Source organism: Conger conger, chromosome 3 (assembly GCF_963514075.1).
Source record: "Conger conger chromosome 3, fConCon1.1, whole genome shotgun sequence".
Lineage (NCBI taxonomy): Eukaryota > Metazoa > Chordata > Actinopteri > Anguilliformes > Congridae > Conger > Conger conger.
The window spans coordinates 13,524,791-13,548,610 of NC_083762.1; the positions used below are offsets into that span (position 1 = coordinate 13,524,791).

Sequence of the window (23,820 nt, forward strand, 5' to 3'; positions counted from 1 at the left end):
TTCTTCTGCTCAGCAACGACACCAACATACAACGACATTGGGAGATCTTGAAAGTGGGGGAAGAGGGGAACAAAAACTACACACAATTGTCACTCGACACCAAAGGAAATCTCAGCTACCGCAATAATTGAAAAATAACATTGAAGTGGCTCGAACGAGGAAGATGTTTCATTTAGGGGCTTACACCAGCTGTCTTGACACATCCAATGACCTCATCTGAGAAATATCTAAGGAACAGGAGACAATTTGCGGCGTCAGATAAACTGGATTATCTGTTCTGTATATGGACAAGGAGAGAAAGAGAGCTGCTCAACATATTACATTACTGCAAGTGTTATCTTGCTTCTTGAGAATATTTCACTTGCGTGTTTGTGTGCACTATTCAGTACCCAAAGTCTTTTTGTAGATGTATGTCTCAGAAAAGTACCTCTGAGTCGGAATACAAGCAATCTCTTCACATCTCTATTTTGAATAAGGTGTATCTTGTTCACTTTTGCCATTTAAGGTTAATGGAAAACATTATTACTTATACTCTGACTCTGAAGGGTTACAGTGTAAGAGTTTGTAGGGAGGATGTCTTTGAGTGGACAGGGAATCAACAGTAATTTCCTAATCGCTAATTCTAATCCCTGGAAAAATAAAATAATGCTTAAAGTACCCGCATAACCATCCTAACATCACTTTCAGATTACAGACATACAAAATATTATTAAATATATTTTATATCAGTGGACCTGAGAGGCAGTAAACTGGAGCAGTGCTACTTGGGAGCCTGCACCACACTCTGTCATACCCTCTCTTTAGAAGGATTCAAGAATGCATTAAAAGACACATGATTTCATTCAACTGGTCCTTAGTGACCATTAAACTAAAAGCAAATTTTAGCTTAAATTCAATTACATTGAATCTGTGAGCCGGTTTGTTTTTGATTTGTCACAATAGCGCACTGATTCATATGATAAATATGAAGCATTTTCAATAGAACATTTGTAGCAATATTTTACCTTCTCAATAATCAGAGACACAGCTGCATTAACAGGTGGGACCTACCTACCTGCATCAATTAAATCAATTTAATGTTTTATCATTGTTGTTCTAATGGACCTTTCAGTCTAACAAAAATAAATAAATAAAGATAATAGTAGATGTTTTTGGAATGAGAAGGTAAGCATCTGTGTTTCTATTGAGATAAGCTATATGAGCAAGGTACTGTATTGAATTAAAAAGGACTTTAAATACAATAGAAGTTATAGAAATTGTATAATTAAGCCCATTGGTGCTGTGTACTGTATTTAGAGCCAAAATGGCAGGTGTGCGTACTGTATGTGTACATTCCCTCCCCCACCCTGCAAAGGGCTGTCCCCAGTGCACTGTCTGAGTGATGACATAATCAATACCTAACATAATCATAATCAATATGGAGATCAGGAGCAGGAGACTGGATTCAGAGCACTATCAACAACCAGATACCGGTGTGGTGAGAAGCAGGCAGGCCAGCTCCAGAAGGTATTGTTTCCTTCAACAGTGCTTAGGGCTTTTAAAAAGTAGCCAATTTCCAAGACTTTTCAAGGCCTTTCTTTCCCCTTCTTGCCACCAGCCAAGCCCTTTTGATTCCATTCCGCGGGATTCCAATGTCAGGAATGTAGACGTCAGCTCACTCTTCCAATGGAGGCACGAGGGCCCAAGTGTCTGCTATCCATCAGGCTCAGTCCAGCTGCGTGATGGGCCTTTCAGGGTGCAGTCAAATCAGCACTGTCAGCTGCGTAATGGGCTTCATCTGAGCTCTTGTGTTGTGGCTTGGCTCAGGAATCATTTAATAGGCTTAGAGCCTTTGATAAATCGCAGTGGAAGAAGAATAAGTAAGATCAAATGTAAACATCAGTGATGGACCAGACATATCTTGGTCTCTTGAGATGTTTGCACATGAAAATGTACATAACTGTAGTCACGCATGCCCACATGCGTGCACGCCCGCACTTGCACACAGACACACACACGCAAAGTTACTTCAAGTAATTCCTCCTTTAAAATGCTGTGGATGATTTGCCTTTTAAAGAGCTGCAGAACAACTTTCATTACTCCAGTCCAAACCAACACATAGGTATGATCCAGAGATACACTGGACATTTATTCAGTTTTTATTCATCATCTTGTATCATCTGCTGGCACAGTTACACTGCATACAAACATCTGACAGCAACAGGGTAAACACGCAGTAATAAATTAAAGTTAAGGCTTGCACAGGCCGCTCATGAATGTAAAAACAAAATACCACTTCTACATTACATAAAGCATTTCTCTTCTGCTTCTGTAAGATTACACAATGAACCTACGTTGTTTTTGTTCTTTAGTCAGTACCTACAACATTTGCGGTGAATAACATGTCAACAACCTTGCAAGGTCCTCGTGAGATCATCTGGCAGGGCTAGCTGGATATTACTTCTAACACTTTTCTCATTTTTTCCCTCTGAAATAATGTAGGGCCATTTCCAATAAAAAGGGAGAGGAAAATGTGGAAATATTTCATATCACAAGTTTCTTTAGACAAATAAATTTTCCTTAGAAGTATCACATTTCCTCAGAAAAAAAAAACAAAATTAAGATATCCTTAGTTAAATTATGCCAACATGTATTTCATGAAGGTTTTTTGTGAATAAAACAAGCCAAACTTTCAAAAGAAATACTTAATGAGAAGTTTGAAAAGCTCGAATAAGAAAAATATCTTTCACAAAGGAGGGTTCTTGGTCCTTAGCATGACACCTCAGCATACACAGAACGAGCTCCTTTCAACACGTACGACACAAACAGGCACACACGCCCGACAAGAGCCCGACACACATTTCAGGTCTTAATTCCTCCATGAAAACGGTGAGATGTCATCGCCTGGGATTTATTCACAGCCTGCATACCTTCCAGCCCTTTATCTCAGATCCAGCAGCAGGAATGAGCTTCAGCATCTTAAACAGAAAAAAGCACGGAAGGGAAAGATTATGACCCCCGACTCGCAGTCCCTCTGCTTCTTTCTCTTAAACTAAGGGACTGGTCTTTTTCAAGATGGCAGTATGCTGCAGATAGCAAGCAATTCTGGGACGGATCTGCGCTGGTTCCGGCTGACTTTGGGCCATAATTGCCGCAGATCTGGCCCGGAGATGCTTGCTATCTGGGATTAAACATGCAAAGAAAATTCTTGATCATAGTACACAGCCACAATTCCAATAGTCTGCTACCAATGAAGGAGTTCAGATTGCCATTATTATTTCTTTGCAACAACTTCCATTTTGGGTATTTGCATATCTCCGATCAGGAAGGACAGAAACCTTAGCACACTAATGTTTCTTTGAGTTTAAAACAAATGTTAAATCTTTGAGACAGATTTTTGGAATGGCCATTTTTAAATGTCAAGCTGATTTGTGGATATATTCCTCCCCACTAACAATGATGAAAATGTGTTCTTAATAACGCATCAATGCATTTATTTATTTGTTTCATGGGAGTGACCCATAAAATCAAACAGGACTGCGGCCACAGCGACAGTCTTCATGACTCACAAAAGAAAATTATAAAAATGTGGATCATCATTAAAATACACAGCCAGAACATTATATAGCATCACCACAAAAAAAACAAAAACAAAACAGATACAACTTCCACAAAGCTCAATTTTCTTCAAACTTACATACTGGTCAAAAAAAAAAAAAAAAACTTCACTGAGTTTGACAGCATCATCATCTTATTCATATCTCAATCGGCCTCTCTCCATACAATTGTGGCTATTAATATGTAGCTTTAAATATAACTATAAAAAAGAACATGAGGATACAAAACATGTCAACTGCAAACAGGCAAGATCACACAGAGTAAGATATTACATTATAGTGCTTCCATGCGGCTAAATAGCAGGCTTCCTCTGTTTTTACATAAACAGATACATAACTCTGACACACTAAATTTTTTCAGCATACAAAAGGAAAATTGTTCAAGATGTTTAAAAAAATAAGTACTTTTCTTTCACCCTCAGATCCCCTTTTCTCTCTTAGGCATGTACACATTTTTCCAGCTGAAGAAGACTCTCCCTGGCTTTGCACACCAATAACGTCAATGATAATACACAGTAAAGAAGATTAAATTTTTACTAGGAGCAGGAAGGACTGAGAGATGGATTTAAAATTGTGTAAGATCCACAGAAATATGGAAGAAACAGTGCCTAAAATTGAGGTGATAAGACCTTGTCTTCTGAGCAGAATCATCAGAAACAGAGAATATAGCAGATGTAAGAGGACCCTCCTTGAAGCCCTTGCTGCAGGATTAGAGCTGATTCAGCAATGACAGGCTTGGCCTGCACAGGAACAAAGAGCCCAGCTCATAGCACAAATGTGAATTACGTTAAAACATTGAGCGTAATCCTTTCTCTCAGTCTTCATTTGCCCTTCCCTTGCAGTGAACCTAAGGAAGGTTTGGTCTCAGGCCATGTCACCTAAAGGCATACACTCAAACCCCAGCTACATGAACCTTAGAAGAACTATGGACAGATATTTAAACCAAACAGGGTAACCATGAAACCAACAGAACCATTATATTCTCTGTTATTATCACTGATGCAAAAAGGCAAGTATCAAATGGAAGTGAGTCAGACTTTCCGTACAAAAAAAAAAAAGTATCAAAACAGTATCAAAATTAGAAAAGGGGATGTAAGATTTTGGGATTGTCCTAATACCACTGAAGCCTCAAAAATGTGTCTGAATGTCAGCCATGTCTGCTGGCCAGATGGTTTCAGGCGACTTGTCATAACTACAAGAAAGTGGCGTCGCTACTGATGAGCATAGCAATCAATTACAGACTGGACCGGCAGTGAGCGATGGCAAACCCGTCCAGCCATGGAGACTTGATTAATAGCACAATAGACTGTTTCCTGGCCAGGCTTCTGGAAGCTGGACCATCAGACCCCCTACTGATTGGCAGTCTGATAGATTTAGGGGAGCCAGACACTGGCCTCCTTAAATCAATCACATTAGTTGGAATATAAATGTCTGTTTCCCACCTTGGACGACAGAGGCTGAGAATGTCTATTCAAAGCCGTTCAGTCCTTACATTGTGGTTCAGATCAACTCAGTTGAACCCAGAATACATTTTCCTGCATTGCTGACAACTGCTGATTCAGGAAATGAACTTGTCTTCATCGACGGAGATTGGAGCTGTGCCGTTTTCTTCCCTACAGGTAATATCTTGGCACTATTGCTTAGAATTCAACACGAGAAAGACATCAATGAAGAATATAAAAAGAAAAAAAAAACAGTTTCTAACAGCAAAAGCGAGTCATGAGAAAGATGAATCCACTGGAAAGTTGACAACCATTAAACAAATAATCAGAATTATAATGGAAGCCATCTTTCTCATCTAAGTACTGGTTATTAAACCTAAATATGTTTTATACTGTAGCTACAAAATGAGAGAAGCCTGTTTAAAATAGGAGACTACAGTTAAATTAGCATTGCACTCGATAAAGGATTCAAATCTTTGAACTCTGTCTGACCACCATTTCCGAAGCGTCCGTATGGCAGAAGTTCTACTGCAGTAATAACATAAAATACGGAGCTACGCCCCCCCTCCACCCCTCCATTTCCAGTCCCAGTCCTGTTCAGCAGTGGCTCTTCTCCGGTTTATCCAGAAACAGAACCCGCACCAGGTCCTCCAGCTCGGTCCGACATGGCCTGCTCGCACACATCTGACTGATCTGGGTCTCGCCCTCACGGAATATCTTCCACCGGCCTGTCACCACAAACCACACGCACAAAAACACACACCACAAACCACACACGCAAAAACACACACCACAAACCACAAGCCCATTAGAATATCTGATCAGGCATGGTTGCAGAAAAAAGGGGTATTTCACAAAGCAGGATTATTGAGTTATTGCAAAACCTGGAACAGCCCTTTTTACTTCAGTCTATGTTCCAGTTTTTATGGTTCCTGGTTTTACTTGTGGTTATGCAGCTAATTCAGTAATCCTGCTTTGACCCCGGACTGTCAGCTCACCTTAGCCTGTCAGTAATGCAATAAATATACATTTTAGAATAAATAGAAAGCATTTTGACAGATTACAGCTTGGGGGGAAGGGGATGGGGGTGTGTTGGTCCCTGTCAACAATACAATACAGAGTCAATAGCGGCTTCTGTTCAGAGTGCGAAAGACGCACAGACACACACAGTGCTGATACATACTCTGTGTAGTTCGGGTCAGTGGCTTGAAGTCACTGCGTTTCAGGAAGTCCTTGGTGGAGATCTTCTCAATACGGAAGCTTCGCAGCACACCTGCATATACACATTTGGTGGTGTAAAAACTTGCATGTTCATTATCACTTGTGTATAATTTGTGTGTTCATCATTACACACTCTTGCCCGTACATGGCTGCAGGGTGTTTCAGAGGCTTGCTTTGCAACTACGAGTAAAGCAGTGGAATTTGCCAGAAGGAGGGGAATAAATACACCTGCACATAATTCTTTAATGATCACTACATTTCACTGTGCTTTGTCTGAAAAATCAGTAATCATGAGACAACTAGTTTATGTCAAAGCCTCTGGCTCAATCCCACAGCCTGAGGCACTAAAACTCCTTGGCAGAATGTCACTCTCGACTGCATCAGAATTTATCTATCCGCCCGGCCATTTTGTGGAGGACTTAGGGGGCAGCGCGTGGGCTATCGGACCAGGGGAAATACGCCTGGCTCTGCGATGCTGAAGCCTCCCGAGAGGCAGGCGAGGAATTCCGCAGAGAGGCAGGAGACAAAGAAACAGGCCGTGCCGTCATCAATCTGTCGAGCGCCGGTGTGAAACGGATCGCCATCTTTTAGCCCCCCCCCCTCCCCGCCCGGCCGCTTTTACGGCTTTGCAAAGCGAATTTATTCGACCGCGATATTCCGTTTCTGCAGCTGCTACACGACTGAGCTCGGCCAGTTATCCATAAAATCAGCATGAACGTATAGTATATCTACACGGCAGAACACGTATGCCCACACGCTCTCCCTCACCGTGTAAGCAGCAGGGAGATTCAACTGTGAGCCACAAAATGCTATATGGTGACAGAAGCACAGGCCACTTCAATTACTCTGTTATTTGCCCTATAAGACCAGGCAGTCTATTGCGTTACTGACATGTTTGGTTGTTTGTTGTATGACCTTGATATGCACTGTTTTGTTCTACGTCGCTTTGGAGAAATGCGTCTGCTAAATTAAATTCCATCCATAAAAGATGGTGTCCTGTCAAAACACTTGCCTGGTTCTTCTGGGAGTTTAAGTGGAAACTAACTCCTATTCCTTTATACCAGCATCTCTGAAGTGACCCCCAGTCGATGTGTTTACCTTTGTCTACAGCCCAGATGTGCAGCTCGACCTCGGGGGGCTGCTCCGTCTCCAGGGCGATGGTTCTGATGCTGGACCCATCTCCAGAAGGCAGGGCCTGGTACACGGGCAGCGTCACCTCCCCACAGAAGTACTCCTTACTGCCCTCCTTACTCAATGCCAGCTCCTCCACTGTGGAGAAAAACAGGCTGTCTGAAACCCAGGAATACAGACACAACACACACAATCCTAAGTGCCTAAGTTTTAACTTATCTTTTCTAAGGCTTGTATATGCCTTAGAAAACATTCAGCCTTTTACAAGCCTTAGAAATCATTCAGTCTGTGCATACAACCCTGTAAGCAATTATCACATACTGGAGTGTCAAAAGCTTCAGATGATATTTGGACTGGCAAGAATGGTCCTCATCATTCCAACCCAATCCTAGGGAAGGATTTGAAAAGGACCAAATGTTCCCTTTGTTACTTCAGTAATTTGTAATGAAAAAAGAAAAACAAAACAATAATGAAATCTCATGACTCTCTTTTTGAGTAAAGTGTCATTATGATTCTTTGCCTAAAATAAAACGGAATTGAACTAAACAGAAAAAGCAAAGACAATAAAAAATGAATTCAATTGAAGTACCTGGACTTACAACATAAAGAGGTTGTACCAATTTAACATCTGGGGTGTCTGTGGCTTGATAGCCAGAGAAACATACCGTACATTTTAATCAGGCCCTTCAGAGGGATTTTCTAAACGTGAATTCCACATGAAAGCTAAATAATCTGTTCTGTTTAGTAATTTGCACCACAGAGCATTGTGATGCCAGCCACGTCTCACACAAGCAGGTTAAATAAACACGTTACTGTCATATTTTCCATGGCGTCTCGTTTCATTGCAGAGATTTAAATTCAGAAAGTGGCCAGCGATGTGTGACGATACCTGGCTTTATCCGCTGCCTGTGTACTGCAGCGGTCGTTAAACTGATTGGATCCTGCTCTTAGGCCGAGCTCCGGTCTCAGACAACAAACCAGAGTCACAGACACAGGGCCTTAGCGGTGAGGTTTTAGCGGTGGTTGAAGACAGCAAATAACAATAGCCTGACACGCTCCTTACTTTAGAATCTATATGCTATGTGCTCATTTAATTTCCTTCAAACAAAAGAGCAAACCTTGAGGGGCCTAGGGTGACCTGCTCTCCTAATCTAATATTCTTATGTTATGTGCTTTTCGTTTTGAAAGGGGGCCATGCCAGCTCAGTCTTAGAACCGCTATGGATATTTTGCCAGGGAACATGTTCATTAACTACTACAAGCCATTCTTGGCCACCATAATAAATAAATGAATTGTGAATAATTGGCCTTTGATGTCTCAATAAAACACACATGTATATAAGCCAACGATTATCCCTTCACACTCTTTTTGGGAAAGAATTACCAAAGGACACTGATACAGGTACAATACACGTGCTCAAAGTAAAAAAAAACAATTGTACCACACTAATGCATCTCAATTCAATTAACAGATGTACTCCTAAATTATTGTTAGACTTAGCACACATACATTTTCCAAATGCTCCAAAAATGGCAGCACTGTATCGTGCCGGGTACAGCAGCCTGTACTTAATAACGGGGAAGCTGGGAGCTGTAGTTTACGTGTTTTATGTTCACTTCCTGTGTCCCAGGGCACAGTGGTGTGTGTTTATGTGCACACAAAAAGGAATGTACCTTGACAAACCTTGCAGCACTTGCCGTCAGTCTTCTGAGGGTGCTTGCAGGGGTAGGCGTCGGGGCAGTGGATCTTCCTGCACTCCTGGCGGGTGAGGTTGCAGGTGCACAGGACGCACTCCATGACACCGAAGGAGCGCAGCACTGGGTGCCAGGACTCGCCGTGGGAGTAGGTCTTCCCGTTGGACACGCACACTGAGCGACACAGAGAGGACTAAGGCGTTCGCCGAGCAGTCTGTTTAGAGAACTCTCAGGATTTTTTGCCACTGCTCCTGTGTCACACCTGGGTGTTTTGGATTCAAATACTTTTCTACATTTTATTGAGTTTGTCTGGGGTATAGGAACCTATGAAGTACTCTACAAAAGTGGAAACCCCGCCTTCTGGTCCGCTTGAATTTTGGTTGGCTCAATTGCTCCAGGCAAGCTCAATCATAGAAAGCATAGAAAACTATTTGAAACCAAAACAATTATGTATTTGACCCTGTTTTGACCTGTATAGTAGTCTTTTCCTGAGAGTAATAACCCAATAGAACAATAAACCTCAATATTCCTGAAATTGAATACTGTCTCGCGGGCCGTGATCATTTTTTCTGTGGTAAAACTGTGAGACAGTTTTCTCTCATATAAAAACTTTTTACTAGTCCAGTCAAACTGTCTCACCACACTGGCAATCTTTGTGTCTTATTTAGCAAAAAACATAAGACTAAAATACTTTTTTGGTTATTCTTCGGTTACTTACCCCGGCCGTGCTGGTTGTGGTTGTTGATGAGGATCTGGACGGTGGTGCCCGCGGTCTGCTGCTGGTCGCTAAGGAGACCGCGGTGTGAGCGGAAGCTGGGGGCACGCGGCAGGCTGGAGAGAGAGCGGGCGGACAGCAGCTCATACTGAGCGCGCTGGTACGAGTGTCTCTGAAACACAGCAAGAGTCCCGTCATTCAGGGTGAGACCTCAGTCATCCACAGTCTAAAACAGTCCCAGAATACTACAGCAGCTCATAGTGAGCGCGCTGGTACGAGTGTCTCTGAAACACAGCGAGAGTCCCGTCATTCAGGGTGAGACCTCAGTCATCCACAGTCTAAAACAGTCCCAGAATACTACAGCAGCTCATACTGAGCGCGCTGGTACGAGTGTCTCTGAAACACAGCGAGAGTCCCGTCATTCAGGGTGAGACCTCAGTCATCCACAGTCTAAAACAGTCCCAGAATACTACAGCAGCTCATACTGAGCGCGCTGGTACGAGTGTCTCTGAAACACAGCAAGAGTCCCGTCATTCAGGGTGAGACCTCAGTCATCCACAGTCTAAAACAGTCCCAGAATACTACAGCAGCTCATAGTGAGCGCGCTGGTACGAGTGTCTCTGAAACACAGCGAGAGTCCCGTCATTCAGGGTGAGACCTCAGTCATCCACAGTCTAAAACAGTCCCAGAATACTACAGCAGCTCATACTGAGCGCGCTGGTACGAGTGTCTCTGAAACACAGCAAGAGTCCCGTCATTCAGGGTGAGACCTCAGTCATCCACAGTCTAAAACAGTCCCAGAATACTACAGCAGCTCATACTGAGCGCACTGGTACGAGTGTCTCTGAAACACAGCAAGAGTCCCGTCATTCAGGGTGAGACCTCAGTCATCCACAGTCTAAAACACCGAGTCCTGAACTGGCATAGCCCACAATCCACCTCATGACGAAATACATTTACTCCGACATATACAGACCTGGGTCAGATACAATACGTAATTGTTTTGGATTCAATTACTTTTCTGTCCTCGATTGATCTTGCCTGAGCAAACTGAGCAAACCACGAGGACCAGAAGGCAGCGATTGCATTTTTTGGCCTCAGTAAAGTATTCATGTAAAACAGTTACGTATTTGACCAAGGTCTGCATATATTCAAAGATAGATTTAACATGGCTAAGCAACTGCATGTTGCTAGTGCAGAACATGTAACATGTATAGCATATACTTTGACTGGGATACATTTCAATGTAGTGTATTCCGAATGTGGCCTATACGTATGTAAAGTCATTTTTTTCCACAAACATCTTTTGAACCAGCACAACCCTCCCTCCAGCCACCGGCGCGTCTCAGCGCAGTTTCGGAACACTGACGCCGAGTCATTAGAGCCAAATTTGGAACACCAAAATATTGGATTAGAAACAAGAATTCAAATTGCTAGCAAAATGGAATTTAGACCTATATCATTAGCAATCACATTTTTCCACTGTATCTATGAGGGAATTCATGTCGGCACAGATCGTTTTCAGAACCCGTTCCAAGCTTGTTGCAATCCAACGCTGAGGTCGGAAAAAACCACGACCCCTGAATGCTAGCTGCCACTATTGTTTTTGTAGAAACCCTAGTGATGAAAGCTCAGGCTATGCCGTATCCAGTATTCCTCATCGCCCTATCGTTCTCATTTTTTCTCATAAACGAAGAGTAAAGAAACATCCTATGGTAAAGAAACAAATGATTTCATGTGCGTGAAAGGATTCGACGACCTCGCCATTTCACCATGAATATAAAGTGGGGTACAGGCCCTGAGGCGAAGGAGGAAACAGGGTCACAAAAGCAGAGTTTCTTTTCATTGTCAGTACATTTCCAAATACACTTCTTCTGGATCATTTAAACATAATGACGGTTCAGTATCAGAGAAAATGTGTATAACCTGATCCAAAACCTGTTGTCAAAGTGCCATTTGCATTTAATTTCTGGCGGCAGTCAAAGATTTGTTCACACTGCATATTTCTCGAAAAGAACAAGCAGAATAATTGCCAAAATACACCAACCAGAGAAAGTTTTTTTTCTGTCAATCTTCCCATTATAATACAAAATGTACCCATACAAATGTAATTAAGTAGTTTCGGGCTTGTTCATGTGTTATCCTACAACCAAACTATTTGAACCTGAATGCATTAACTCTACAATGAAACAGTCCAAGAGTATAAAATATGCTCAGGCATGAAATATGCCACAAATAACTCATTGTTAATGTGAGTTTTGAACCATACAGATTAAAAGGCTGTTCTGGAGACACAGAGACTCGACTTGTTTGCCAGAAGCTTTGGCTACACAGCAAAACTGGGTGGATCAGAGTTTATACAAGCAAAACAATAATCAATGGTGCTAATTGGTAAAACAATAGAGGCACTCAAATTATATACACAAAAACTGAAGCACATACGTACACATTTTCAACAGAGAAAAACAGAGAGAAAGAGAGAGGGTTTCCCCCATGTAATCCCCGAAAGACCTAACATGAAGAAAATTACATATTTAAAAAATACAAAGATCCTTTTTTTGTACATGAGGGCAAAGTTCAAACCATGAGAAAATGAGGCTGAATGTCTTGAGTATGACTGTGTGTGTGTGTGTGTGTGTGCATGTGTGGGTGCATATGCGTGTGTGTGCGAATGAGTGGGTGCCCTGTGGCTTCATTGTATGCACTGCACACACGTGTTTGTGTTTATGTGCTGTAGGTACCGTGTGTATGTAGCACATAGCGTGTGTGAGAGGTGGGTTTATGAGTTAGCGCTGGGAGCTTGTGTGAGGGGAAACAGAGGCTGGTCATAAGAAGAGCAGGGAACCCCAGAGAGAGCCCAGATCTCACAGAGACAGCGACGCCTGTGTGTGTGTGTGTGTGTGTGTGTGTGTGTGTGTGCGTGCGTGTGTGTATGTGTGGTGTGTGTGTGTGTATGTGTGTGTATGTGGTGTGTGTGTGTGTGTGTATGCATGTGTGTGTATGTGTGGTGTGTGAGATACATACTGCCTCTCTGTTAGCAGGCTGCCGAAAGCTCTCTCCTTCCATCGGGTCCCACGGTGTGTCCCCATCACCTGATCCTCAACAACACAGACAGACACACATGTGCACGCATGAACGCACACACACACACACACACCAACAAACACACACACGCACACACCCACAACAGACACACATGCACGCACAAACGCACACACACTCACGCACACCCACAAACGCACACATACACACACGCCCACAACGCACACACACACACACCAAGAATAATCAAGAGAAAAAGTGCATCACTTCTACACAGGCTGCTAGTGGCTGCATGGAGGCTCATGCTATATGAGGCTCATGCTAGTCTGTTCATAACTAATTAATATCCCATGACAAACTTCTTGATCCAGCATGCTAATTTAGATTCAGTCAAAAAAGTATGGACAATTTAATCAAACAAAATGATCTTTTTTAATCAATCAAACCGTGTTGGCTTCTATCCACAGAGATTTGGATAGAAATCACTTTCTGCTTTAAACAAGCTCCCATCACAATGTTCAGGCCACACCTTTTTGTCACTGAAATTTTCTGTCCTTATGACAAAGAAGCAGATTGAATTTCAGCTGCACATACCCACATAGCGGTAAAATGTGTTTTATCAAATCTATGGGATAACTGAATCTCACCAGACAGGCTTAAAAAATCTCAGGCCATTAGGGAACACTGCACCTTTACAAACCCGACAGCAGGATTCCGGCACAGCGACGGGAAACGGACAGGTGAGCTTGGGACAGGTCCGCAGCCTGCAGTACACGTTCCCCTCCTGAAAGCAAACCCCCACAGACACCACCCTCACAATGACATACAGCATAAGGGCGGCCTGTAGCCTAGTGGCTAAGGTACATGACTGGGACCCAGAAGGTTGGTGGTTCAAGCCCTAGTGTAGCCATGATAAGATCCAAACAGCTGTTGGGCCCTTGAGCAAGTCCCTTAACCCTTAACCGCGCATTGCTCTAGGGGGGGATTGGTCCGTGCTTATTATAATCAAGTGTAAGTAGCTTTGGAGTGTCAGCTAAATAACTTACAATGTAATGTAATGCAATGCAATGCAACCCAAGCATTACATTACATTATTGGCATTTGGCAGACGCTCTTATCCAGAGCGACATACAGTTGATTAGACTAAGCAGGAGACAATCCTCCCCTGGAGCAATGCAGGGTAAAGGGCCTTGCTCAAGGGCCCAACGGCTGTGCGGATCAATTAGAACCACCGACCTTGTGTGTCCCAGACATTTACCTTAACCACTACGCTACAGGCCGCCCAACAAGCACAGAACATATATACAGCTTCCCCTCAAAATACAGTGACGTCCGTAATATTTTGAGAGTGACACAATTATAAAGGTGCTTTAATTCCAGCACATTTCACTCCATGTGGATGTAAATACACTAAGAATTAAAAAATGTCAATCTGCACTTTAATTTGTGGGTAAGTACAGTGCAGTACATACGTATTTCGACAGCGGTACAATTTCTGAGCTTTTAGCTCTGTACTCCAGCAGACTGGATTTGAAATGAAACATCAAATAATGAGGTTAAAGTGCAAACTGTCACCTATAATTTGAGGGTATTTACATCCATACCATAATCTGTGAGGGAAATAGCTACATCCCTTTTTATACATAAACCCCCATTTCAGGGGACCAAAAGTAATTGGACAGTTGGCTTCTCAGCCATTTCTGATTAGTCAGTGTATTCAATTGCTTCCTTAGTGCAGGTATACAGTAAGATTTTACTCACAGAGCAGCTGCACTGGGAGCACTGGTTGACTTGGCGGTTGGGGAAGAGCCCCTCTGCCACGAACACCTCCCCGTGCTGGTACTGTGCCCCGCTGTAGTTACAGGGCCTTCCCCCTACCCTCGCCAGCAGAGGAGAGGGGGACACCTCTGAGGAAACAGCCAGAGACAGGCCTGAGAACCAGCCCCTAAGACTAAATTACTAAATGACTAAATCACACTACATAGTACTTACTGGGTAAGTTCACAGCTACTTGTGTAATTATTAGGTAAGTACTTCGATTTCAGTTGTAAGTACAATGAAACAGTCAGTAAGTATCATATATAAGTACGTTTTACAGCTCGTTTCATAGTACTTACCTCTGAAATCAAAACAGCCTAATAAGTGTCTGGACTGTAATAAAGCGTTACCGCACCAACATACACCGGAGCTTCACTGAACAATGTCAAAGCAGGCACAAACTCAATCACTCCACATTAATATCCATTTTCATAAGGATGCTTAACCGTAATTGAAAGACAGAAGTGAATAGTCCAGGACCTGATGAAGATTCTTGCACCTAAGGCCTAACATACAATTCCCTGTTCATCTATAAAAGACTATTGGGCCCTTCCTTCATCAGGCATAGAACTGAATCTCCACTTCCATACACAGTATCAAACGGTTCTGTACTAACCAGTCACATCACTAACCAGTTTCTGGAAATGGTTTTAGATCCTTAAATCTTTAAAATGCGTGCTCTGACACATTGATCTGCAAAGTATTTAAATGACGTGCTTGTGCAAGAGCGCTGACACACTCCCACAGTGAAAACAAAAGAAGAGGAATTCCTCTGAATCAGAGATAGAAATACGGACCAAGTAGGCGAAAACAAAAATCTTTGGAAATATCCAAGTTCCCGCGACACATCAAAAAACACAAAACAAATGGATTAATCTGGTTTTGGACATAAGAAGCTCCCCTCTGTTTATAAAAGTGCATGAGGAGATCAGTCATACATCGCACCAGACCAAACATCAATATACTGACAGACCTGTCTCCAGAATATGATCTCCAGGGATTTCAGTGTTCTACGCCTGCCAACAGACTAATACATTTATAACTGAGCACTGAACTGGAACATTTTCACTCCAAAACTGAGACTAATGCTGCAAAATACTTTTAAACCAACAACTGCAAGTAAGCATATGGAGGGTGCAAAAAATATACAAACATTTAGCGTTTTAAATAGACATTATGCCAAGAATGTAATGTCTTTAATAAGCCCAAGCAGAGGCTTGTTATAAGTGGGACTCAGTGTGATCTGCCACACAGGCACAGCCTGGTATGGAATTGTTCATCTCTCATTGATAATTGGCTGGTAGTTCGGCCAAAAAGCCATACCTCCTAAGTGAAAACAAGGCCAAGCGGCTCAACTATGTACGAAAACACAGGTGCAGAAAAATGGCAGCAGGTTCTCTGGACTGATGAGTCAAAATGTGAAATATTTGGCTGTAGCAGAAGGCAGTTTGTTCACCAAACGGCTGGAGAGCGGCACAAGAATGAAAGTCTGCAGGCAACAGTATAGCATGGTGGAGGTTCCTTGAAAGTTTGGGGCTGCATTTCTGAAAATGGAGTTGGGGATTAGGTCAGAATTAATGGTCTCCTCAATGCTGAGAAGTACAGGCAGATAATTATACATCGTGCAATACCATCAGGGATGCATATGATTGGCCGCAAATTTATTCTGCAGCAGGACAACGACCCCAAACATACAGCCGGTGTCATTAAGAACTATCTTCAGCGTAAAGAAGAACAAGGAGTCCTGGAAGTGATGGTATGGCCCCCGCAGAGCCCTGATCTCAACATCATTGAGTCTGTCTGGGATTGCATGAAGTGACAGAAGCATTTGAGGCTGCCTAAATCAACAGAAGGCAGTGGCTAGCTCTCCAAGATGTTTGGAACAACCTACCTGCGTTCCTTCAAAAATGATGTGCAAGAATACCTGATGCTGTTTTGAAGGCAAAGTGTGGTCACACCAAATATTGATTTGATTTAGATTTTTCTTCTGTTCATTCACATCTTCTGTTCATGCATTTTCTATTTTTGAAATCATTCTTATTTTACAGCATTTTTCACACCTGCCTAAAACTTTTTCACAGTACTGTGTACATATACATGCACGCACACACAAACGCACGCTCACCCGCACACACACACACACACACACGTGCGATAAAACACCTTATATCAAGATTAAACACATTCATAATGCGGCCTTACAGGTCTGTTATCCAGCCGCAACAAAATGTCTAGAGTATGCATGTATTTGTAGGCAAGTTTTAGCATTGATAAGAACCACATGTCATTAGAAAATGTGCATTTTGTTTTGAATGAAACGTGTGCAAATGAATGATGGTTATAATATAAATATAAATATAAATAATATAAACAGGGTTCTTGGGGACAGGAAAGCCCCGTCACCACTTACGATAGAGACATTTGATATCTTTCAGCTACAACCCACAGCTCAAAGACTTGGCATACAAAACCATGAGCTAGTCACAGAGAAGTGTTTACAGTGCTTAAAGGGTAATTACAGTCACATTTTTTTAGCTGTAAATGTGTTTGTATGCCTACTTCATAGTGAAACCTTTTAATCCATGTTAAGAGGATTCAAAAAAAGTTTTTTGCAGTCCACTCTGACCCCTCCCCCGCAATCGTGATGTCAGACTACCCTTTTCGAGGTACCTCTACATCAGTGTTCTCCAACCCTGGTCCTGGAGAGCTACAGGGTCTGCTGGTTTTTGCACTCTGCACTTAATTAATCAAGCAGGGCAGTTGTTTACCCACTTAACTCACTTCACCTGGTTACCCGGGTCTCAACCGGGTGCTGATTTTACGGTGAAAACAAAAAACCAGCATACCCAGTATCTCTCCAGGACCAGGGTAGGAGACCACTGCTCTACATCATATAGACGTCTATCAGCATATCGAGGTGGAAGCTCACACAAATTTGTCTGTTCACTTTTATCGGCTCGTTTTCAAAGTTGGAAAGCCAGCTATTAGGGATCAATACTGCTCCAAACACTGCCGGCACCTGATTGGTTGAAGAATACTTTTTTTCCACAATTGTGTGGAAGAGGGAGCCAGGCAGGAACAGTGAGTGCAGTTAGTCCAGGGGTGCACAGCAAGGGCCGATCCGCTTCAGGATTTTGTGTGAATTTATCCTCTTAATTATTTAATTAGCTAAACAATATCTTGATCAGGCGGCACAGATGGTGCAGTGGGTAGCACTGCCGCCTCACAGCAAGGACGTCCTAGGTTTGAATCCCTGTCGGCCGGGGCCTCTCTGTGCGGAGTTTGCATGTTCTCCAAGTGTTTGTGTGGGTTTCCTCTGGGTACTCTGGTTTCCTCCCACAGTCCAAAGACATGCAGGTTAGGCTGATTGGAGAGTCTAAATTGGCTGTAGGTATGAGTGTGTGAGTGAATGGTGTGTGTGCCCTGCGATGGACTGGCGACCTGTCCAGGGTGTATTCCTGCCTTTCGCCCAATGTATGCTGGGATAGGCTCCAGCCCCCTTGCGACCCTGTTCAGGATAAGCGGGTGAGGATAATGAATGAATGAGTGAATATCTTGATCAGACATTTGTGTATGCACCAGCTACAGCCGCAGACTGTTAGTGTATCCTAAAGATTTTACTCCGGTCAAGTACAGGAGTGAACCAGCATCATTTCTAGAGCTGTCAGAAAAACTGATTAAGGTAATTGGTTGGAACAAAAACCAGCTCGCAGACTAGCCCTCCAGGTCCGGAGTTGTGCACCCCTGAGTTACTCTTTACAGTAAGCGATGTGGCTGAATGAGAGCCATTGACGTGCTGAGAGCTCAGGGCAGAGAGAGACTTACCTGGGCAACGGTGGCAGCACTGCTGTGGAACTGGCACGGGACTGGAGCATGGTAGAGGGGGGCATTTTATCCGGTTACACAGCACACTGCCAGTCTGCCAATCACACCCAGCATGAAGCTTAGCCTTCACAAAGCACCATATGAAACAAGCAGCCATTGCACCTTAATTTGGTTTAAAATGGTGTACATCATGTTTGGTTTTAAATGGAGCACTGACCTGTTTATCTAAACTGTTTGTGTCCATTCCATTGTAGTTTTAGGTATATAAGTGGCTATAATAATAAATCAAGCCCGGTTGCCTTTATCATATGAATGCAGATGAAACAATAATGACAGCACTCGTGTACTGAGAACAACAGCAAAAAGATACCACAGTTAAGGACCAGACCTGGGTCAAATACGTAATTGCTTTGGATTCAAATACTTTTTTGTGCTTGATTGATCTTGCCTGGTGCAATTGAGCCAACCAAGAGGACCAAGAGGGCAGGCTTTGCACTTTTTAAGAGTATTTCATAGGATCCAATACACCACACAAGCTCAGTAAGACAGTTATTTGAATCCAAAACAAAGACATATTTGACCCGGTTATATTACAGACGGACAGTCGGGCCCGGTCTTGGCGTGCGGTACCTCAGAGCAAAGGCAGTTGATGCAGTAAACGTGTCCGTAGGGCTCCAGGAAGGGATGCCATCTCTCGCCTGCTTTATACTTCTTCTCCTGAAAGACGCAGAAGGAGTCGGACTCTGTGGGGAGAGAACAGAGTGTCGGATTAAATCCTTCTCTCTCACTGCAGCCATGGAGGGTCAATGACATGGGCATATCGGACACCAAACTGATGGACATAATAATTATAATTTGTTCATTAACTGACGCTTTTATACAAAGCAACCTACAGTTGATTCGACTAAGCATGGGCAAATCCCCCATGGAGCAATCTAAGGTTAAAAGCCTAAGAAGGGCCTAACAGCTGTGCAAATCTTATCATGGCTACACTGGGGCTTGAACCACCAACCTTCCTGGGCCCAGTCATGTGCCTTAACCACTATGCTACAGGCTGCTCATTATTTATATTTCTACGTAGACAGGGCACCAAATTAATGAATCAAAAAAAGTTTTTTTTTTCTCCTAGTCCTAGGCAACCACCTGGTTGACCTATGCCTAAAAACGGCCGGGCAGCGTGTCAGTGTGTGTCTTGGCATTCAGGCCACATGATGCTGGCCAGCCTCACGTCAGGCCCCCTCAGTTATCGCTTGCATTGCAGACTCGTGGGGCTGTTTCTCTTGGCTCCTCACAGTATGTACACACAGCAAGGGCTAAGTTACAGTTTCCACACTGAACCCAGGGGACCTACTAACTTACAGCCCACGGACAGAACAGCTTTGCTATTGCTACTATGAAGATCCTTACTGGTCAGTTCCAGTACATGTATGTTATACATCTTATACATTAGTAGACTTGCCCAGCAACTGTCACCAAACACATTTTATCATTTAGGGCTGGTTTCATAGACACAGGGTAAACTTAGTCCTGGACTAAAATGAGATTTTGTATGGAGAATCTCCATTCTAAATTGAACATATTCAAGGAATAGGCTTAATCTGCGAAGCTGACCCATACTCTACCAATGCAACTGGATACTGTACTGAAATATAATCATTATTATATAATAATTCAGGCTAAATACCTTGCTCAAGAGTACAACAGTAGCAGCCCAGCAACTAATTAGCCTGTAACCTTTAAGATACAAGCACAGTTGTCTAACTATTGAAGTATACTGCTGCCCCAGGGAACCAGCTGAGAGAGGCTCGGACAATAGCAACCATAACATAAACCGAGGGCAATATTAGCTCAGGAGGTAAGAGACGAGCTGGTCGGTGCCTTGCATGGCACCCTATTGCTGTCGGCGTGTGAGTGATTGGGAGACATTCATTGTCAAGCGCATTGGATGAAAGTGCTATGTACATGCCGTCCATTTACATTTACCAAACTATTTGATACAACCCAACTTCAAATGGGGCCACAATCACTAGGGCAGGTATCGGTTTACGGTTCAGGTTAACAGTTGTCAGTGGAGGGGAAGCGTTAGCACGGCAGTGCAGGGATGTGTGGCTTACGTTTCTGGGAGGCCGAGCGCACTCCTTCGATGGTGCCCAGCAGGGCCACACACAGCAGAGAGAGGCACAGGTCTTCCAGCGTCCAGTGCGTCGTCATAGTGCCTGGGGACCAGATCAAGCGGGTCCTGAGGTTTCTGTGAGACTTCGGGGGAGAAAAACACTCTGTGCCCCCCCTTTAAATTGGCTTTAAAGTTACAGCTGAGAAGACTTGAATCTAGAGTTTATTTTTAAGAAATATAAAGGAGTAATTCAAGAATAAAATGTTTCACGCCACCAGACAAAATCAGAATGACATTTAAAACCTTTCTCTCAACTGAAAAAAAATGTTTCCTCTCATTTCAAAGGCTCATTAATACATAATAATATTAAAGCAGAAAAAACCAAACTGTCATTTTTGGTCAAGCCACCGCTTACATCAGATCTTATTCTCATTGTGCTTTGGTTTAATAAAAATCCAGTTACATGCAACAAAGTCTCAAGGAACAAATATCATAAATGCCAAGTTCATTTGAGCAAAAAACAGCAAACTCTACATATGCAATACACAAATATAGCATGCTTGGTCAACAGCAGTCTTTGAATATTTTCCATTTTTATGGAAGGCATTTTAAAATGACCACCTCATAAAAGTGTGATGTTCAAAACTAATACTAAGTATTCCCATTTTTGTAGGTATTCTATTTTTCCGTTGAAAAGAGAGCACCGTGAGGCACTTGGACTGGTGTTCAAAAGGATGTCGATTGCTCAACGTACTGTGCAAATTGCTCTCAGCTTTTCCAGTCTTTTTGCGTTGTGGTTTTGGAGCTCCGGCAGAAATTCCAAATCATTACACTGTCAATCATAGCCTGCCTCCGTATCTCATAGGCACAATAATAATTACACATACAGGAGGTTTAGGTTCCGCAGAAAGGAATCAAAGCAGGGCTATAGAAGGGCCTGGACCAGCCATGTCTCCGCGAAGAACTAATCTGGCACGCATCACGCGTAAATAGAAAACAGCACCTTCTCACCTTGGATTCAAAACACCGCCTATTCTTAGTCCAGTGTTATGGCCATAACTTTTAACTGCAACATAAAACATTGCGTGCAATAAATACGAATATAACACTTTCCCTGTAGATGAGTGAATTTTAGGACAGGACGGCCTGGTTCTGGAGGGGTTCTTTCGTAACTGTTTCATCCAAGTCCTCATTTACTTTAGCATCTTGGCAGCCAATGAGACATACCTTCATGCACTCGTCCTCTCTCAAAAACCACATTTAACCAAATGTGTTTCCCGCAGCTCATAGGCATGCATGCTCCTTCCAAATGTTTCATCAACCCGACCAGCCAGGCATCTAGAGAATTACTTTTCAATAAGACGTAATCTTATCACGCATGAAACCTACCTACTGCCCACACAACGGGCTTACCATAGGAAAATGTTTTATAATAGGCCTACAGATCAGTCATTCTAGCTGGTCTGTGAAAGTAATCGGCTAAAAAACGCTGTCATTTGCGATAAGATGTTTCATTAACCCGTGTAAACACCTTTTTCAAAACAAACTACTTTTAAAACCTGACGCAATACACTGTTTTCACATCGTCACGGAACAGCGGCAAAATTAAACTGCTTATTATTCAATTACGAAGCTAAATTGCCTCCAGTCCGCCTCTTACTCTGTACCTTTTTTTTTTCTTTTTTTTTTAAAAATAAACCAGATCAATCTGTTTACGCTATATTCTAATGATAAACACGGTTCCTTGATTTGAATTGACCCGTCACTTGCACAATGATCTAGGATAATACTGACATCATGCGATATCCTACATTATTATAGCCGATGATTGTGCATTGGTATTCCGTGATATTCCCATACAAACACAAGCATTTAGGTTTAAGCATTAAGTCCACTGTGCCCATATGAAAGTCAGATGGCAGAAGTACACCTGAATTATACTTTTAAGTATAATTCAAGTTTAAATCAAGTACGCTTAGTGGCGATGTTTATGTCATATTATATTTTTGGTGCCCTGATGCGTTTGCAGGTAGCAGGGATTGGGATACAAAGACAATAGCCTATGTTATGAGAGAAATGTTATCGCACCATGCAGCCTAATAGAGTTGATGCAACTGACAGATAAAGCGAATGCCTCAATTAAGTAAATATGAATGTAACATGGTCGTGAATGCTATCGGTATTAAATGCCAGAGTGACAAATCCATGCTATTTATTTTAACGTTATCATTGGAAAGATGTTTATAAAGGTTGTTTATCGAAGTTGGAAAATAATAACCATTGCGTTCACCAGTTACCCTACTTAATTCAATTCTTTTTAAATCAAAGTTTCTCAAGTAATGGTTGGGATGCTTTCATCAACTTTGTATCCGCAAAGCATTAAATGCAAGAATTTGTTTTCCCTAAGAAAAAAAAAGCCGTAGTTTGTCCGATAGTTTCAACTAACATACCATGGTTATTAGGCTACTGCAGATTCAGATTCTGGCCCACTTAACTATTTATAGCAACGGCTATAGCTAAAACAAATTGCAAATAAGTGGACTGAAATAAGACAAAAAGCCCGTTAATGGACCCCAAATAACAGTAGCTTACTAATAGTAATCACTAACAAAAAGCTACTCACCAAGACTGCACTTTCTATTGGCTTGTTTCCGCAGGACTCCACTCGCCTTCCGCGCGTAAGTGAAATAAACCTTTATCAGAGCTCAATAATTCACAGCACGCACGCACCTCCTTTTGTTTTATTCAGCGTAAGCCAGTCGAAAAAGTCTTCTTGGCAAAATGTGACCAAAGAACAAAGATGGGTGCAGATATTGCGAAATGTGGGCGAACGGCTGAATTTACGGTTAGGAAAACGGTGCAATTTCGGACACCTGCTTCCCTCCAAGCAAAAGTAGTCAAAGGCACTCAACACAAAACTGTATACCGCTGAATATTCCTCACGGGCGCATTCTAATTGCATCAGTGAAATACAGTCTGCCGACCAGAAAAAAGGAAAACCTGCCAACTTTTTTTCATTCTCCATACTGGCCAATGGTATACAGCGTTGTCTATTAAAAGTGTTTTGGGTGCACGCTTATTTTATACTGGGGCGGTACACGATGAAGTTGGGCTTTAGATGTTTTACAAAGTGTTTGCCTCCAGGCAACAACATATTCCATTGCTCTTAAAGAGCGGTTTTGTTTATGCATGCGCTAAGATACTAATCTGTCCAGGACATTCT

General features: G+C 42.6%; 1 protein-coding gene across 2 annotated transcripts; it reads right to left on the reverse strand.

Moving 5' to 3' along the window:
- Positions 1 to 2,200: 2,200 nt before the first annotated feature.
- Positions 2,201 to 23,485, reverse strand: LOC133124346 (chordin-like protein 1). 2 transcript variants are annotated; one of them, XM_061235476.1, is made up of 12 exons: positions 23,221 to 23,485; positions 20,599 to 20,700; positions 19,115 to 19,227; positions 18,485 to 18,578; positions 14,603 to 14,748; positions 13,532 to 13,625; positions 12,824 to 12,891; positions 9,803 to 9,971; positions 9,064 to 9,258; positions 7,358 to 7,528; positions 6,222 to 6,311; positions 2,201 to 5,766 (listed from the first exon to the last, which is right to left on the reverse strand). In XM_061235476.1, the coding sequence occupies exons 2-12, from the start codon at positions 20,693 to 20,695 to the stop codon at positions 5,636 to 5,638; spliced, it is 1,368 nt and encodes a 455-aa protein (XP_061091460.1). In that variant the 5' UTR covers positions 20,696 to 20,700; positions 23,221 to 23,485; the 3' UTR covers positions 2,201 to 5,635. The 2 variants fall into 2 exon arrangements, with proteins under 2 accessions (XP_061091460.1, XP_061091459.1); XM_061235475.1 differs by having other exon boundaries at positions 20,599 to 20,740.
- Between the last annotated feature and the right edge of the window lie 335 nt (positions 23,486 to 23,820).

Bases quoted from the DNA above. Each gene is read 5' to 3' on its own strand.
- LOC133124346 (XM_061235476.1), bottom strand. From the start codon at position 20,695: ATGACGACGCACTGGACGCTGGAAGACCTGTGCCTCTCTCTGCTGTGT. The intron at 18,579-19,114 runs GTACCGCACGCC...TGTGATTGGCAG, and splicing joins TCAACTGCCTTTGCTCTGAG to ACTGGCAGTGTGCTGTGTAA. The intron at 9,259-9,802 runs GTAAGTAACCGA...TGTGTCGCTCAG, and splicing joins CCACAACCAGCACGGCCGGG to TGTGCGTGTCCAACGGGAAG.